Source organism: Zingiber officinale, chromosome 6A, assembly GCF_018446385.1.
Source record: "Zingiber officinale cultivar Zhangliang chromosome 6A, Zo_v1.1, whole genome shotgun sequence".
Classification (NCBI taxonomy): domain Eukaryota; kingdom Viridiplantae; phylum Streptophyta; class Magnoliopsida; order Zingiberales; family Zingiberaceae; genus Zingiber; species Zingiber officinale.
The window spans coordinates 78481723-78499471 of record NC_055997.1 but is presented as its reverse complement, the minus strand read 5'-3'; the positions used below and the strand labels follow the sequence as shown (position 1 = coordinate 78499471).

The 17749-nt window shown below is 44.7% G+C and overlaps 1 protein-coding gene across 1 annotated transcript; it reads left to right on the top strand.

Annotated features, from left to right (window-relative positions):
- Nucleotides 1–7523: 7523 nt before the first annotated feature.
- Nucleotides 7524–14141, top strand: LOC121994962 (cell wall adhesin EAP1-like). The gene is made up of 2 exons (XM_042548833.1): nucleotides 7524–7864; nucleotides 13502–14141. Exons 1-2 carry the CDS (start codon nucleotides 7524–7526, stop codon nucleotides 14139–14141), a joined length of 981 nt encoding a protein of 326 aa, XP_042404767.1.
- Nucleotides 14142–17749: the final 3608 nt, after the last annotated feature.

Below are 17749 nucleotides of genomic sequence, written 5' to 3'. Positions count from 1 at the left end.
AATGTTGTTCCCTTTCCCAAACTATTGGTAGTGCAACTGGTTTAACTGCTTAATCCTCCTTTAGCACTTTCTTACTTTATATAAACCATGAGGGGTACTTAGTGAAGGCTTTGCTTGCTGATAACCTGCTCAAGGGTGAAAATGTTGAAAGCTGACCCATAAGTCATTAAGTGCGAGAGTATGCTTGCTTATAACTCGCGCTGAGGCGAGAGTTTGGAAGCGTGAGAGCATGCTCACTTATAACTCATGGTAGAGAGAGAGTCTGGAGGCGTGAGAGCATGCTCACTTATAACTCGTGCTGGGGCGAGAGTCGGAAGGCATGAGAGTATGCTCACTTATATCTCACGCTGGGGCAAGAGTCTGGAATCCCGACCGGGAGGTCGTTGGTCATGAGAGCATGCTCACTTATAACTCGCGCTGGGATGAGAGTCTGGAAGTGTGAGAGCATGCTCACTTATAACTCGCATTGGGGCAAGATTCTGGAATCCCGACTAGGAGGTCATTGGTCATGAGAGCATACTCACTTATAACTTGCACTGGGGCGAGAGTCTGGAGGCATGAGAGCGTGTGTCATGAGAGCATGCTCACTTATAACTCGCACTGGGGCGAGAGTCTAGAATCCCGATTGGGAGGTCGTTGGTCGTGAGAGCATGCTCACTTATAACTCGCGCTAGGGCGAGATCTAGAGGTGTGAGAATATGCTCGCTTATAACTCGCACTGGGACGAGAGTCTGGAATCCCGACCGGGAGGTCGTTGGTCATGAGAGCATGCTCACTTATAACTCGCACTGGGGCGAGGTTTGGAATCCCAACCGAGAGGTCGTTTGTCATCCCTATTGTGAATTAACCTGGTAGCTCGGCCGGGAATTGGTTTGGAAGGGCAGCATTTGTGGCTTGAAGGAGCTATGCTCATGGACTCAGCCTAACGCACCTACGATCACAAAGTGCATTACATAAGGCTTTAGTCAAATTGAATCTTATTATGATTCCGAGGATAGGATGAGGCACCAAGTTTTAATGAATGCTTCTCGCCGTCTTCTATTCCATTTCCTGAGGTAGCCATCTGGAATTTTTTGTCCTCGGGGCATGGTCTCCCTGAGGCATGGTGCCACTACTTACATATCACTTCCATGATTTTCCTGTCTTTTTCATCATAAATGTCACTTCATAGGGAGTAGGCACATGCCCTATGAACTTTCTTATGACGTCTGACGCATGCTTTTTGCACATGACCCCAGGGTGTTTCTCCTCTAGATCTGACGATTGACGTGTGCTCTGTCGTTTTGATTGTCTGACTCGTATCCCAATGTTCCCTAAGGGTTTTGATTTAAAACCCCTAAAGGTCGTCGGTCATTGCTCATTAGCGCTTCATCTTCCTTCGACCCTTCTTTCTCTACTTGCTTTCACTCGCTCACCTTCCTCTTCGTGCATCTCTTCTGTAAGTACTTCTCCTCCTTCATCTTCTGCTCCCTCCTTTTTCGACCCTACAATGGCCAGCGAGATGGTAATACCCTAGTACATGTATTTTTGTTCCAATTTGGATAGGAGTGGCCTTAGGTCTATTCAGTCTAGCTTGTAACTTTCGGAGGCATACAAGCTCCTCCCCTGGGGCCTGATGACCATCCTTATCCTCCTCCTGCCGGCTTCGTGACCTTCTTCAAAGATCAACTTCTCAGCAGTCTTCGCTTTCCTATCCCTACCTTCTTTTCTTCTTTGAGCCGGTATTTTGGTATCCCCTTATCTCAATTCACCCCCAATGTCTTCTGCGCTATGTGTGGAATGATGATTCTTTGTCGCCTATATCAAATTCCTTTGGCTCCACAGCTTTTTCACCATTTCTATTCCCTTAAATACTCGAAACCGGGTGTCTTCATGGTGTAATCCTAGACCGGGTACAAGTTCTACGAGGGAATTCCTTCTTCCAATAAGGGTTAGAAGTCTCAATTCTTCTATGTCCAGTTGCCTGAGTCTGTGTCTTGGTCTATTGAATGGCGTTACACTCTTTCAACTCCCTTCGAGCTGAGTGGGCATCAGCATCGACCAGACTACCTCACGGCTTCTGAGAAACTAGAGGGAGTGCAATTTCCGCTTTCCTCTCTACTGCGAGAGAGTGTGTTGCACACTTTTGGGCTAAGCCCCATCCAGACGCTTTGGGCACTCCTTTTGGTAAGATCTAATATCTCCTATTTTAGGTCTTCGTTAACTAAGGTATCTTCTTTTTGCTTGCAGAAGTCGTCATGTTTCGCGCTTTCGTCCTCGACTCCTTTGTGATGACCAGCGAGATTCTGAGGAAGCGAGGCAGAGAAATCATGTCTAGCCAAGAAGTTCCCCCGGCCAGCATATCATCAGGGGCCTCATCTCACCAATCAGGGGACCTCGAGGCCCCCGGAGATGAGTCGCTCTCAATAGAGGTCCCAATCGGCAAGAAAACCTCCTCTCTAGCTCCTAGCAACGCTTGCACCTCCAGCGTAAGAGGAGACGGGTTACTCCGTCAATCCAATCCTCTCCATCAAGGCCTCCAACAATGTGAGCCTCCTCCAAGGCAAAAATCCTCGCCCAGGCAAGTGCTCCCACCTCGTCGGAGGTTGCAGCCTCCACTCCTATCCCAGAGCAGGAGACCTCCTGAGCAGAAAGCTAGCCTAGGCACTCTGCGACTCCTGTTCCTCCATCTCCGAGAGAGCCAACAATCACCTGCGACTCTAACACCTCCTTCCCACTCCAAGGAACGCTTCAAGGGATGGTATACCTTCTCCTTCTCCTTTTAACTGCCATCCCTTCAGGTATTAGATCGAGCCCCTTCGGGCTCCTCCCCCACTCACGGTCAGGTGCAACTTCATGATGCTCTGGCCGACTCTAAGAAAACCACCGTAGACCATATTTTGGAATGTCCTCAGCTATACCTGGCCGACCTATTTTCCCTACGGCTAGTGTCAGTAAGTTTTATTTGATTCTTCTTCATGTCCTTCCACTGCTGATAATCCTACCCCTGCTCTCTATAGACTTTTTCCATGGGGCTGAGCCTCTCCCAATACATGGTCAGTCTACATTGGGAAAATGAGGCGCTCAGGGATCGACTTCAGGAGATGGCATTGTTGGAACCCCAAGGTTGTCTTAATGTGATCAAACAAGTTAAGTTAGGTCCTGTTGATTTTTTATCCCAGTCTCTAAGCGTGTAGGAGCTTAGGAGCACAGGAAGTTGAGCGGAAGACGCGACTAGCGAGAAGGATGACACGAGAAGGGAGCCGATGGGCTCGGTGCATCCGAGGGACGGAAGAGCTACGGAAGAGTACATCGTTGGATGAGAAGAACGTGCATGACATTCGAGGAATGAGAAGCCAAAGCGGAAGCCTGCTCGAGGAGAAGGTTGAAATTGGGTTCGGGTGAGCCTTATTTCGGTTGGCCGAAATCACCCAAGAGAGCGGAGCCGGAGCAAAAGGCCCAGATTGAGGCAAGCAGCACCGGAGCAGAGAGCCCGGACCAAAAAAGTCAACCCTATTGACTTTAAGGGTCCGGGCGCCCGGATCGGTCCGGAAGCCTGGAGCGATTTCGGGCGTCTGGAACCTAGTTTTATCCACGGTCGACGTGGATGTTGACCGTTTCGAAGGAGATAAAGTTTTATCCCCTCCCAGGCACCTAGAACCCTTCGTTTCGAAGGAGATAAAGTTTTATCCCCTCCCAGACACCTGGAACCCTTCCAGGCGCCCCGACCAAGGCTATAAATAACCTTGGTCCAGAAGCTTTACAACAATAAACATTTTGTAATACAACACTTGTGCGCTCTTCATTGTTAGTTTAGCTTCTCATTTCTGTGCTGTCACTGCTGTAAGAGGCTTCTCTGCCTGAAAGAGATTGTTAGTGCATTAACTTCCTTGGATTAACAACCTCCCCAGTTGTAACCAAGTAAAAACTGTGAGCCTCATCCTTTAGTTCATTTCTTTAATTATTTATACAAGTGTTATTTTAAAGTCCAAGAAGGGTATCTCTTTTATCTTGTGCAGAGCTATTCAACCCCCCCCCCTTCTAACTGGCCAATCGGGGTCCAACAAGTAGTATCAAAGCTACGATGATTCAGGAGGACTAACCGCCGAACAAAGCACACGAAATGGCCAGACCAAGCATCTTCCCACCAAAGTTCAAGGGGGAATTCGCCAGCTAGAAGAAGAGAATGGATGTATTTTAAAACAGACTTCGATTTATTATTAATAATGGAATTTGATTTTGAAGCACCCGAAGGCAAGCAAAAATATTAATGGATGAAGAAGGAACAAGCTGACTTCGTGGCAAATGGCAAAGCAGAGTTTCATCTGCTAAGCATCCTCCCGCCACAAGAAGTCAACCGGATCGAAGCTTACAGGTCCGCCAAGGAGCTTTGGGAAAAATTTCTGGAACTTTGAGAAGGAACCTCGAAGGTGAAACTTGCGAGACGGGACTTACTTCATAACCATATCAGCAACCTCCAATTTGAAGAAGGTGAAACGATTGCACACCTACACTCGAGGATTAAGGAGTTCATCACCAGACTTTCGAATCTCGAAGAAATGGTAAGAAACCGAGATTCGCTAAGGTACGCTCTTAATGCATTTCCTAGGAATACAAAATGTGCATCACTAGTAGATGCCTTTTATATCTCTAAGGATCTAGAAATTGTTACCTTAGAAGAATTATTTTCGACTTTTGAAGTCCATGAGTCGAGATGTGGAGATACAAAGAAGGAGCCAACGCACAATATTGCCTTTAAGGCAAGGATGGACAAACAAGACTTGGAATCCTCCCTTAAAGATGAAGAAACGACATTGATGGTAAGGTGATTTAAGAAATTAATTAAATCTAGAAAAACTAACCATTCACAGGGTAGGAAGAAAAGGATGATTAGATGCTACCACTACAACGAAGAAGGGAATGTCAAAGACAACTGCCCCAAGCTAAGGAACAAGGACAAGGACAAAGGAAAGAAATCTGTCCAAACGAATAAGTACAAGACACTAAAGGTGACGTGGGACGATACGTCGTCCGAATCGGAAGTTGAGACTTTCTCCGAACTTGCATTAATGGGAAGTCATCAAGACGAATACGAAGAAAGCTCTTCCAAAATGAGCATTGAGAGCATCGATGAAGGGGGAGCCACATCAGAAGAAAGCAGCAGTTCAGGGGGAGCCACAGACAACGAGATCGACAAGGTAAGTCAGGTACGATCTCTCCCACCTGACAAGTTATTTAAGTTTGTAAAATTATTAACTAAAGATTGTTGCAAACTTGAAAAAGAAATTTAAAATTTAAAATTAATTCTAGCAAAATCTTGCCCATTAGAGGAATTTGACAAAATAAAGCTAGAAAATGAGATTTTGTAAAAAGAAATAATAAACTTGAAAAATAGTGCATGCTCATATAACACAAGTTTTAGAAAATTCAATAATCTAAATTGGTATTTTAGATATCACAAAGGATAAATTAGAAATATTTCAAAGAAATATGTCCCTAGGAAATACCTAATCAATTCTGTTGGTTGGAACCTATATTGGGTTCCCAAGTCTTGCCTAACCTGAACCTTATTTAGACATTGAGCTTTCAGCAAGAAAATTAAACGTTTAATTTCCTTATGCGGCTTTGCCTAGAAGTGATTGATGATCTAATAACCAAGAAGGCCTAGTGCCTCGCCACAGCCTGGAAACCAAATATTGAAATAAAATGTTTAATTAACTAACTGATAAAGCATTGAAAATTGAAATTAGATAATGCTTTGAATAGTTATTCAATTTTTTAAAAAAAGTTCTAATCTATTTAACTTAAAGTTTTTTTACTTGTACTTTACCGAAATGTATTTTACATGTTGCGCAAATTTAAATTAAAAAAACTTAGTATTTTTTAAAAAAAGTTACTTAGAAATTTTTTACTTAAAGTTTTTTTTATCAGATTTACTTTACCAAAATTTCTACAAAAATTAATTCCTAAAAATTTGTTTACCTGAGAAAATTTTTCATTTTTTTACTTGGAAAATGTTTCTAAAATTATTGCATTTTTAGAGTTATCTCAATATTTTCAAAATCAGAGTTTACTTAGAAATTTACTTTTTACTTAAAAATTTTTCATTTTTAAACTTAGAAAATTTTTTACTTAGAAAATTATTACCCTTAGATGTTTCTCGGTACTCCATTTTTGTGTGATCAAAGGGGGAGAAGGAAAAGATTAAATTTAGGGGGAGGTAGATTTTCAATATTTTTGCACTTTATTGCAGAAATTATTGTTTTAACTTTATGTATGTTTACCCTAACTTAACTTGGGTTGCTCACATCAAAAAGGAGGAGATTGTTGGAACCCCAAGATTATTTTGATGTGATCAGACAAGTTAAGTTAGGTCCTGTTGGTTTTTTATCCCTCTATCTAAGTGTGTAGGAGCTTAGGAGCACAGGAAGTCGAACGGAAGATGCGACTAGCGAGAAGGATGGCACAGGAAGGGAGCCGACGAGCTCGGTGCATCTAAGGGACGGAAGAGCTGCGGAAGAGTACACTGGTGGACAAGAAGAACTTACAGGACGTTCGAGGGACGAGAAGCGGAGCGGAAGCCTGCTCGAGGAGAATGCCAAAATTGGGTTCGGGTGAGCCTTATTTCGGTTGGCCGAAATCACCCAAGCGAGTAGAGCCGGATCGGAAGACCCGGACCAAGGCAAGCAGCACCGGAGCAGAGAGCCTAGATTAAAAAAGTCAACCCTATTGACTTTAAGGGTCCGAGCTCCCTGAGTGATTCCTGGCGCCCGGAACCTAGTTTTATCCACAGTCGACGTGGATGTTGACTGTTGTGAAGGAGATAAAGTTTTATCCCCTTCTAGATGCCTGGAACCCTTCCAGGCGCCTAGAACCCATTCAGGCGCCTCGACCAAGGTTATAAATATAGTCTTAGTCCAGAAGCTTTACGACAACAAGCATTTTGTAATACAACACTTGTACGCTCTTCATTGTTAGTTTTGATTCTCATTTCTGTGTTGTCACTGCTGTAAGAGGCATTTCTGCCTGAAGGAGATCGTTAGTGCATTAACTTCCTTGGATTAACAACCTCCCTAGTTGTAACTAAGTAAAACCTGTAAGCCTCGTCCTTTAGTTCATTCCTTTAATTATTTATGCAAGTGTTATTTTAAAGTCCGAGAAGGGTATCTCTTTTATCTTGTGCAGGGCTATTCAACCCCCCCCCCCCTTCTAGCCGGCCAACTAGGGTCCAACAGGCATCTCCTACGACTGCAGGTCAGGCTGTTGATCTGATGACCCCCGAGAGCCTACTCCAATCCCATTTGTGGGTGGCAGAGGATACAACTCGAACCGCCCGGGACTTAGCCCATGCGAAATCCGAGAGAGTGCAATCCTTGGAGGCCACCCTGAAGACCAGCTCTGCCAAATTGAAGTCTGAGGGCCTAAGGCATATCCAAATCCTGACAGACTTAGAGGCGAGGGAAACAGAGGTCGCCACCCTTTCCACTCAACTACAGGACCTCCAGCAAGTCTGCACCTCTCTATAGAAAGACCTAGCGGCCAAAATGACAAACCTATCTACCAGTACCGACCGGGAAACTGCCCTGCAGAAGCAATGGGAAGTAGTCAGGGCTACCCTCAAGTCTCTTCAGGCAGACTTCTCAGTGGCCAAGGTCGAGACCGCGGCTACGCATCAAGAGCTGGCTAAGGCCCAGGGTGATGCTGACAAGGCCAAGGATGAGCTGAAGGACTACCAAGCAGGCGAGGCTTCTCGTCTAGAAGCTCACAAGGCCTCCTTCCTATCTTCCAAAAAATTTTCTGCTAAGATAGGAAACCTCATTGACCAGATGGTCTGCTATGGTGGTGCAGGGGCCTTGCTGCAGCTTCAAGAGAAAGGCTTTCTCCGGTCGCCCCCTCCTGACAACTTCCTGGACTATACTCGCCTTCTCAGAGAGCTCCTTGATGAAGCTTTTCCTTCTTTTGACTAGACCAGGTTCACTTGTAATTGCCTTCATTTTGCAAGATAATGTAAGGCTTTAAACTTCTTAGCAACTATGAGTATGACATTCTTTTAAGATGTTGTGAAATTTTGTGCAAATGAGCTTGCTATCAGTGTGTGATGTAGTATTCAAATATCTACGGGATCCAGTCAAGTCCCTTGGACCCTTTCTCTTGTTATGTAAATTTGTTAAGTGCTGGCAGCTTTCTTGGAAGACTGGCTAGCCTATTACCTGAACAAGCATTATCTAGGGTCGCTGCACCTGATCGAACATTGATTCTTCTTATTCGCTCTGTCTCCCCAATCAGGTTATCTAATCCCCGATCGAGTTATCTAATATAGTCGCTTAACTGGTCACGAATCATCGTGACGAATAGTGATTACAGGGTCTTCCCACATGCCCACGTTGAGATTGCTAGAGCCTCATCCATCTATGAGGTCATAAAGACGTCCACTCTAGTTTTCCCTGTTGGTGCAGCGGAGACCGGCAAGAGGGGGGTGAATTGCTGAAAACAAAAATGAAACTACCCTCCTCGGATTTCAACTCAGAATAAATGCAGTAGTAAAATAATAAAGACAGAAAATAAAAGTAGAAACAGAAGTTTAACCTGGTTAGAACCAAGAGGGTTGTTAATCCAGGGCAGTGAAAAGTGCACTAAGAAAATTCTCCTTCTCTGAAGGCGGAGAAGCCTTTTACACTCTAATTGCTCAGAACTACTGCTAGGAATTGCTTACAGATTGATTGCTTGAGTTGTTGTTGAATTCCTAGCTCCAGGGGCCTTTATATAGCTCCTGGAAAGTCTATCCCGAGGGTCAAAGGCGCCTCCAACAAGGTTCAAGGCGCCTCCAGCTCGGTCAGCGGATAAAACTTTATCCGCAACGCAAACGGTTAAATCTGACCTGTTGAAGGCGCCTTCAACAGGGTTGAAGGCGCCTTCATGATGGAGGCGCCTCCAAGCCTGATGGAGGCGCCTCCAAGCCTGCTGGAGGCGCCTCCAAGCTGGCAGCACTGTTTCTAGCTTGGTTTTTCCAGCTTCCAACGCTCCGTTCTTTTGGGTGATTGCGGCCAACCGGAATAGGGCTCACCCGAACCCAATTCCCGACCTTTTCCTCGAGCAGCCTTCCGTCCCGGCTTAACGTCCCTCGAACACCGCGCACGCTCTTCACGCCCACCGGAGTACTCTTCCGCAGCTCTCTCGTCCTTCGGACGCACCGAGCCCGTCGGCTCCCTTCCCGTGCCGTCCTTCTTACTAGCTGCATCTTCCGCTCGACTTCCTGTGTTCCTAAGCTCCTGCACACTCAGACACAGGGATCAAACACAGCAGGACCTAACCAACTTGGTTGATCACATCAAAACTACTACGGGGTCCAACAATCTCCCCCTTTTTGATGTGCATCACCCCAAGTTCAAGTTAGCGTAAAGATAGACATAAAAAATAATTTTAAAGGAAAAATTACTAAACTAACAAGTTAAACATAATTTTTGCAATTTGTAAAATTGCAACACTTTTTAAAAAAATTTCTGAACTTGTACTTTTCTCTCCCCCTTTGATCACAACAAAAGTGGGGTCTTAAGAATTTTCAAAGTTAAAAATGAATTTTTGAAAAAATTGCTAAGTTAAAATAAATTTTCCAAAAAAAAAATTCTAAGTAAAAAAAATCCTAAGTAAATGTTAAAAAATTGCTAAGTTCCAAAAAAAAATTCTAATTCAAGTGAATGAACTTTTAGAATTTTCCAGATGAAAATTTCTAACAAAAAAAAATTAGGTTAGAATTTTAAAAAAAAATCTAAGGAATTTTTGTTTATTTTAACAAATATTTGATAAACTTTCAAAGCATTATTTAATTCTTGTTTAATACTTTTTCATAAAGTTAATTAAACATTTTCTTTCAATGTTTTAGCTTCCAGGTCGTGACGAGGCACTAGGCCTTCTTGGTTATTGGAGCAACAACCACTTCCTTAGACAAAGCTTCCATAAAGAATTTCAATGTTTAATTTTCTCACTGTAAGCTTTTAATATTTGAAAAATTAATTAAGCACAGATTTTGGAACCCAATAGAGGTTCCTTCCTACAGGATTTTTCAAAAATCTAGGGGGTACATAGTTTCTTGGTATTTTCCTAAGTTGACCTTGATGTCTCCTTATATACCAATTTAATTTACCATAAATTCTTAATTTTGAATTTGGAAATTGATTTAAGCATGCAGCAGATTTCAGTTTTTCAATTTCTAATTTTAATTTATCATTTTCTAATTTTACACTATCATACATTTCCAGTGGACATGCTTTTGCTAATTTTATTTTTAATTCTTTATTTTCTTTTTCTACTTCGAATAAATCTTTAGAAAGTGATTTAATAAATCGAAATGACTGAGACGGGGTTAGATTGCGTACCTTACTTACCTGATCTGGTGACGCTCCCCCTTCACTGCTGCTTTCTTCTTCTGATGTACCTCCCCCTTCATCGATGCTCATCTCTGAGCTTGATTCTTCTTCCGGTTGATGGTTCGCCAATAGCGCTAACCCTAAGAATTCTTCGATGTCCGACTCAGAGGTTGACGAATCTGACCAAGTAGCCTTCAGATTATTGTGCTTGGAGGGTTCTGGTTTCTTGTATTTTGGCTTTTCCTTTTCTTTCTCCTTTCTCTTCAATTTTGGGCAGTCCTCCTTGATGTGCCCTTCTTCATTGCAGTTGTAGCAACGAACCGTCCTCTTCTTTCGATGATGCCTCTGTGATTTAAATTTATTAGAACTGAAAAACTTATTGAAGCGTCTTACCAGTAGTGTCGCTTCGGATTCGTCAACTGAGGCTTCGGAGTCAGAACCGTTTCCTTTTGCCTTTAGAGCTATGTTTTGACAGATCTTCTCTACTCCATTTGGCTCTAAAACTCAAGATTCGTGAAGTTCAAAAGTCGAAAATAATTATTCTAACGTACTTACCTCGAGGTCCTTAGAGATGTAGTACGCATCTACTAAAGAGGCCCACTCTGGAGTTCTTGGGAAGGCATTGAGCACGTATCGAATAGAATCCCGGTTGGTTACCTCTTCTCCAAGGTTCGTTAGTTGCGTTATCAGCTCCTTGATTCTCGCTTGGAGTTGCGCTACCTTCTCGCCTTGGTTGATCCGGAGGTTCGTTAACTGGTTCCGGAGGATGTCACGCTTTGCTAGCTTCGCTTCGGAAGTACCTTCATGAAGCTCCAGGAATTTTTCCCAAAGATCTTTCGCTGAGTTGTAGCTTCCGATCCGATTTACCTCCTGCGGCGGTAAAACGCTGAGTAGGTGGAACTCAGCCTTTCCGTTGGCGATGAAATCTGCTTGCTCCTTTTTCGTCCAGGTGTTTTCCTCCTTGTCTTTCGGAACTGCATAGCCATATTTCATTATTAACAGAATGTCAAATTCGATTTTAAAAAATACCTCCATTTTGCGCTTCCATGTGGCGAAGTCTCCGTCGAACTTCAGGGGATGGATGTTTGCTCCGGCCATCGTCTTGATCGTAGTGCTTCAGTTGGTGGTTAGTCCTTCTGAGGCGATCAGGCTCTGATACTAATTGTTGGTGCAGCGGAGACCGGCAAGAGGGGGGTGAATTGCTGAAAACAAAAATGAAACTACCCTCATCGGATTTCAACTCAGAATAAATGCAGTAGTAAAATAATAAAGACAGAAAATAAAAGCAGAAACAGAAGTTTAACCTGGTTAGAACCAAGAGGGTTGTTAATCCAGGGCAGTGAAAAGTGCACTAAGAAAATTCTCCTTCTCTGAAGGCGGAGAAGCCTTTTACACTCTAATTGCTCAGAACTACTGCTAGGAATTGCTTACAGATTGATTGCTTGAGTTGTTGTTAAATTCCTAGCTCCAGGGGCCTTTATATAGCTCCTGGAAAGTCTATCCCGAGGGTCAAAGGTGCCTCCAATAAGATTCAAGGCGCCTCCAGCTCGGTCAGCGGATAAAACTTTATCCGCAACGCAAACGGTCAAATTTGACCTGTTGAAGGCGCCTTCAACAGGGTTGAAGGCGCCTTCATGATGGAGGCGCCTCCAAGCCTGCTGGAGGCGCCTCCAAGCTGGCAGCACTGTTTCCAGCTTGGTTTTTCCAGCTTTCGACGCTCCGTTCTTTTGGGTGATTGCGGCCAACCAGAATAGGGATCACCCGAACCTAATTCCCGGCCTTTTCCTCGAGCAGCCTTCCGTCCCGGCTTAACGTCCCTCGAACGTCGCGCACGCTCTTCACGCCCACCGGAGTACTCTTCCGCAGCTCTCTCGTCCTTCAGACGCACCGAGCCCGTCGGCTCCCTTCCCATGCCGTCCTTCTCGCTAGCTGCGTCTTCCGCTCGACTTCCTGTGTTCCTAAGCTCCTGCACACTCAGACACAGGGATCAAACACAGCAGGACCTAACCAACTTGGTTGATCACATCAAAACTACTACGGGGTCCAACATTCCCGACATGTCTTTTGTTGTAGCCTTTTCTGACAAGACCCTTCTGCACGATTTGGGAAGGCCATTGAACAACCAACCTTATTCCTATGTTTATGATTAATGTAATCTTTCTGGTCTATGGACCGTATGATCGACGCTGATGTCGAGGCCCTCTGCGCCCCCTTTGACAACTATAAATATCCTTCTTCTACTGATCCACTGAACCTTTTCCCACTAGCTTAAGTCTTCCTCTTGTTTCTGCTTCCCTATGTGTTCTGGCTCTTTTGCCTTGTGTTTGCAACCTCTCATGGACTCCCTTATGTCTGCATACTCTCCTGGAGTCTCGACTTTCACCGGTGTACATCTGGATGATCTCCGTTTCATGTATAAAGTCCCCATGGCCATGCATATCATCATACCCTCTGAGGTTCATAGGGTCTCTTCCCCTCCGGCGGGTTATGTGACTTTTTTCAAAGAGCAGTTTGTCGCCAACCTCCGTTTTCCTATCTACCCTTTCTTCTCTAACGTGAGTCGTTACTTCCACATTCTTCTTTGTCAATTTACTCCCAATTCCATGCGGATCTTGTGTGGGTTTGTTCTCCTTTATGAAGTGGGTGACGCCCCCTGACTCCCCGTCTATTCCACTGCTTCTTCACCCCTAGTCGCTATAGCGAGGGCCTTTTTCGCCTCCAAGCCCATACTCATACTATCTTCTTTTCTCCCCTCCCATCCTCAGAATCAGAATAGAAGGATAAATATTTTTCCTATGTTTCACCATCATCGTGGAGTGGCCTACCAAGTGGTGATCAACCCTTCCTTCGGCGCCCTATCTAGGTGATTATCGGATAGACCCCACCTTTATGGAGGCATCCGTGCAACTGGAAGGTTAGCGCTTCAACTTACTCATGCTTCTGATGGAAGGTGTGTTGTTTCTGTTCAAGTTGAGCTGCATCTCTTCAAAGATATCGCATTCTCTAAGTAAGGATTACCCTGCCCTAACCTGCCTTTGCCATCTTATTCTGATTATGATGCTTTCTTGCACAAATACTCTGACTTGAGCATCCTTGACTAGGCCTCTCCCCCTAAGCGATTTGAAAATAAACTGCTAGGAACACATAATTTTGGATAGGGAGGGTCTTTCGCATTCTGCTCCACCTGCTCTAGGGGCGGCTGCCCCAACTATTTCTGATCTTGCCGCTCAGGCAACCCCGCATGTCCATTCTGTTCCTGAACCTATAAGGTGCACTCCTCCAGTTCCTCCTGCTCGTCGTCCCCTAACTCCATCAGAGGAGCCAGACTCAGATAAACAGCCGCTTTTGAAGCGGCCTAAATGCAGACTTGCAAAGTCACGTCCGGTAGCTGAGGGCCCCAGTTCAACTCAAGCGCCCAGGTCGGTTCTGTTTCCTACTCCGGCTTCCCAAGTCCCGATCAGCTCTACCGCTCCTTTAGAAGGCCAATATAGGGACCCTCGAGGAAAAAGCCTAGTCGTTAAGGAAGAGATTGCTACAGAGAGGCCTTCAGTGCCAGACTCCCAAACTACCCCAGCTTCTCAGGCCAAGCCTTCCTCCTCCACAGAGCAACCTTCTGTGCCAACATCCAAAGCTACCCCAACTGCCCAGGCTAGGCCTTCTACGCCAGCATCCCAGGCTACCCCAGCTGCCCAGGCCGAGTCTTCCTCCTCTCAACCATCTACCTCTACTCAACCTGAACCCAGTGAGACCACTACTGGGCCATCGCAATCTCAACCTTCTTTCCATCACCGTTTCTAAGCCACTAAGACCTCAGAATGGGGATTACGCCATCACCCAGCTGCCAAGGCTAGAATTATCGTACTACAGGGACAACTAGTGACTCATTGGAAGGAGAGTGTGCAACAAATGTATACTCTTCACCTGCCTGCTTAGTTGGACCGCTTCTCTGAAAAAGGTACGGCAATAAGCCCTCACTCTTCCTTATTGCTCCTCTTCTTTTTATTCTAATTACTTGCTTATCTGCACAGGTGTTTGCCGAGTCACTACTATTGAGTCAGACGTTCTCCCACATACATCAGTAAAGTGAGATCATAAAGAATTGTGTTGTCGACTTGGAGTCTCAACTATCTGACCCTTCCTCAATTATCTTCCAATTAAAAGTAGAGGTAGAGACTTTAAGAAAAGTAAATGCATCCCGAGAACAACTCCTAGATGAAGCCTTAATGGAGGATAACCGGTCGCGGGATGATAAGAAGAGACTAGAGACTTTGCACCAGTCAGTTGAGGCTAAACGACAAGAGGATCTAACCCTCAAGGAGAAGGCACAATTAGAGCTGATTCAACAAACTATAGCCCTGGAGGACTTTAAGCTTATGCATAAACACGAGATGGATCGCCTGACTCAGGAGCTGAACTCCAAGGATATGCTCATTATAGACCATAGAAGGGATCTGGAGTCTCAAGCAACAGAACTAGGCTCCTTGTAGAAAAAGTTGTCTCAGGCCTAGTCCGCCCTATCCAGCTACGTTATTGCCTTAGAGACTTATAAGGCCGGGGAGAGCAATCATCTACAAGTGAGTCGGGAAGAATACTTACGTTCTTCAGAGTTTGGCTCTCAAGTGGAGGATCGCTTCGTTCGGTTTGTGGTCTATGGTGCAGTAGGAGCGATCCAACAACTCAAGGAGGGAGGGTATCTATCCCCCCATCCTCCTGAGGACTTTCTAGACCATCGTCGGATCCTCAAAGAGATGCCCAATGATGTCTTTTCTGAATTTAAATAATCCTTCATATTGTATATGGTATATCTGCCCAACTTACTTATAAAAGTTAATTTTCACTATCCTTGCTACTACTTCCTCTTTGAATTTTATGCCTTTTCCTTAGTCCTTACTCAATGGAGCTCGAGCTGTTTAGCACTAACACTGGAGCCTGAGCAGATCTTAAAGAAGACTCGACCATATTCTAGGTCGAGTTACCTCGACTAGGCATTTTATGCCTGGACCAGTCATGTTGTTTCGATCTCAAATCTTACAAAAGAGTGACCTACTCAGGTACGATAAGGCTGGAGGTAGTTAGCACTCCATGGGCGATCCAGCCTTCTACCCTTAGCATCTTACAAGTAGTAGGTACCTGACGCTAACCTTTTAACAATTTTATATGGCTCGTCCCACTGAGGTGCTAACTTGGTTACCTCTCTTACAGGCTTCGTCCTTTTCTAGATTAAGCCCCCTTCTTCGAAGAATCGAGGAATCACCTCCTATCATAATTTTGACGCATTCATTGCCAATATACAGTTAATCAAGTAGTTGCTTGTTCTCAGGTTTCATTGATAAAGTCCAATTCTGAAAATCGCTGCTCGGCATTTTCCACGTCATACAGCAAGCCTTCTGACGGATGGCACCCCAACTTCTATGGGTACAACTGCCTCACTACCATAGACCAGGTGAAACAAGGTGAGCCTAGTGCTTTCTCATGGAGTCGTGCAGTATGCCCAGAGGATGCTAGGCAGCTCTTCCACCCAATCGTCGCCTACATAATCCAGCTTGACCTTCAACCCCCGAACTATCTTTCTGTTGGTGACCTCCGTCTGCCCATTACTTTGAGGATAAGCCACGAATGTGAAGGCCTGGGTTATTCTAAATCCTCAACATCATTCTTAGATCTTACGCCCTTGGAACTATCTTCCATTATCTGAGACCGACCTGTACGATATTCTAAATCGGTATAGGATGTTCTTCCATAGAAATTAAATAACATCTCCCTCAGTAATCCTGATCAGGGCTTCTGCTTCCACCCATTTGGAAAAGTAGTCCACTGCTACGAGCAAGAATCATCTCTGACCTGGTACCATTGGGAACAATCCTACAATGTCCATGCCCCATTAATCAAAGGGTCATGAGACTATTGAGATTTTCAGCGTATCGGACGGTCGATGGGTCAGGTTCTAATGCTTTTGGCAAGATAAGCATATATTCACAAATTGTTGGGTATCTCTCTGCAAAGTGGGCCAAAAATACCCGGTCAGCAATACTTTTCGAGCCAGCATCCTTCCTCCAACATGGTTACCGCAGCACCCCTGATGTACTTCTTACAAGGCATACTCCGCTTCATCCGTACCTAAGCATTTGAGCAGTGGTCTGGAAAATGTCCGCTTATACAGTTGATCCCTGATCAGAGTATATACGTGAGCTCTTCTCCTAATCAATCTAGCTTCTTTAGGATCAGCAGGTAGGACGCCCTGCTAAAGATAAATGATCATTAGGGCTCTCCAATCGATCGACTCTTCTATATTGTTCTGTAGGTCTATCTGAGCTATAAAGAAGCTTTGGGCTATCGACCGATCCATCACTCATGTGGTCATAGAGCTAGCCATTTTGGCCAATTCAACAGCTCTCTGGTTTTCTGCTCGAGGAATCTTGACCACTGTAACTTCCTTGAAGCCTTCCTTCATTTTCTCATATGCTTCTCTATATAGTTGTATCTTCTCATTATTAACTTCAAAGTTATCGACCACTTGCTGAGCTACTAGTTGAGAATCTGAGTGAATGATTAGCGGTCTGTCCCCACCTGCCGAGCTGCTTGCAATCCTGCCAGTAATGCCTCATACTCCACTTCGTTGTTAGTGGCTCTGAAGTTTAATCTAACATCCAGTTGCATTATATCTTCTTGAGGAGATATGAGGAGTCTACTCCACTCCCCTATTGAGTGGGTGACCCATCCACATACACTTTCCATGTTTCCTCCAAATCAGGCTAATGGGCCTCCGTCAAAAAATCTACCAAGGCTTGTACTTTAATCATCGTTCAGAGTTGGTAATGTATATCATATTCTCCCAGGTCAGTTGCTCATTTGATGAGACAGCCAGCTACCTCTATGTTGGTAAGGGTCTTCCCCATACTACTATTGGTCAAGGACGTGATCGGGTGTGCTAAGAAATAAGGTCCTAGGTGACGGACCATGAGAACCAATCTGTAAACTAACTTCTCCAGGGTCGTATACCGAGACTTGGGTCCTTTCAATGATGACTGAAGAAATACACTGGTCATTGTACATCATCCTATTCTTTCACCGGCACTGTCTCCACGGCCCCAGGGATAGCTGATAGATAGACCTAGAGTAGCTCCCCTGTAATAGGTTTAAACAGAGAGAGCAAGGTCTCTAGGTGCTTTTTCAACTCTTCGAAGGCTTGGTTGCATTCTTCATCCCATTGAAACTTGGCTACTCTTCTAAGCACCTTAAAGAAAGGGAGCGTCTGATCTGTAAATTGGGATATGAACCGAGAAAGCGTTGTGATCCTGCCTACCAACTTTTGTGCTTCCTTCAGATTCCTGGGCGTCTGCATATCCCGGAAGACCTGAACCTTCTCTGGATTGGCTTTGATTCCTCACTCAGTAACGAGGTATCCG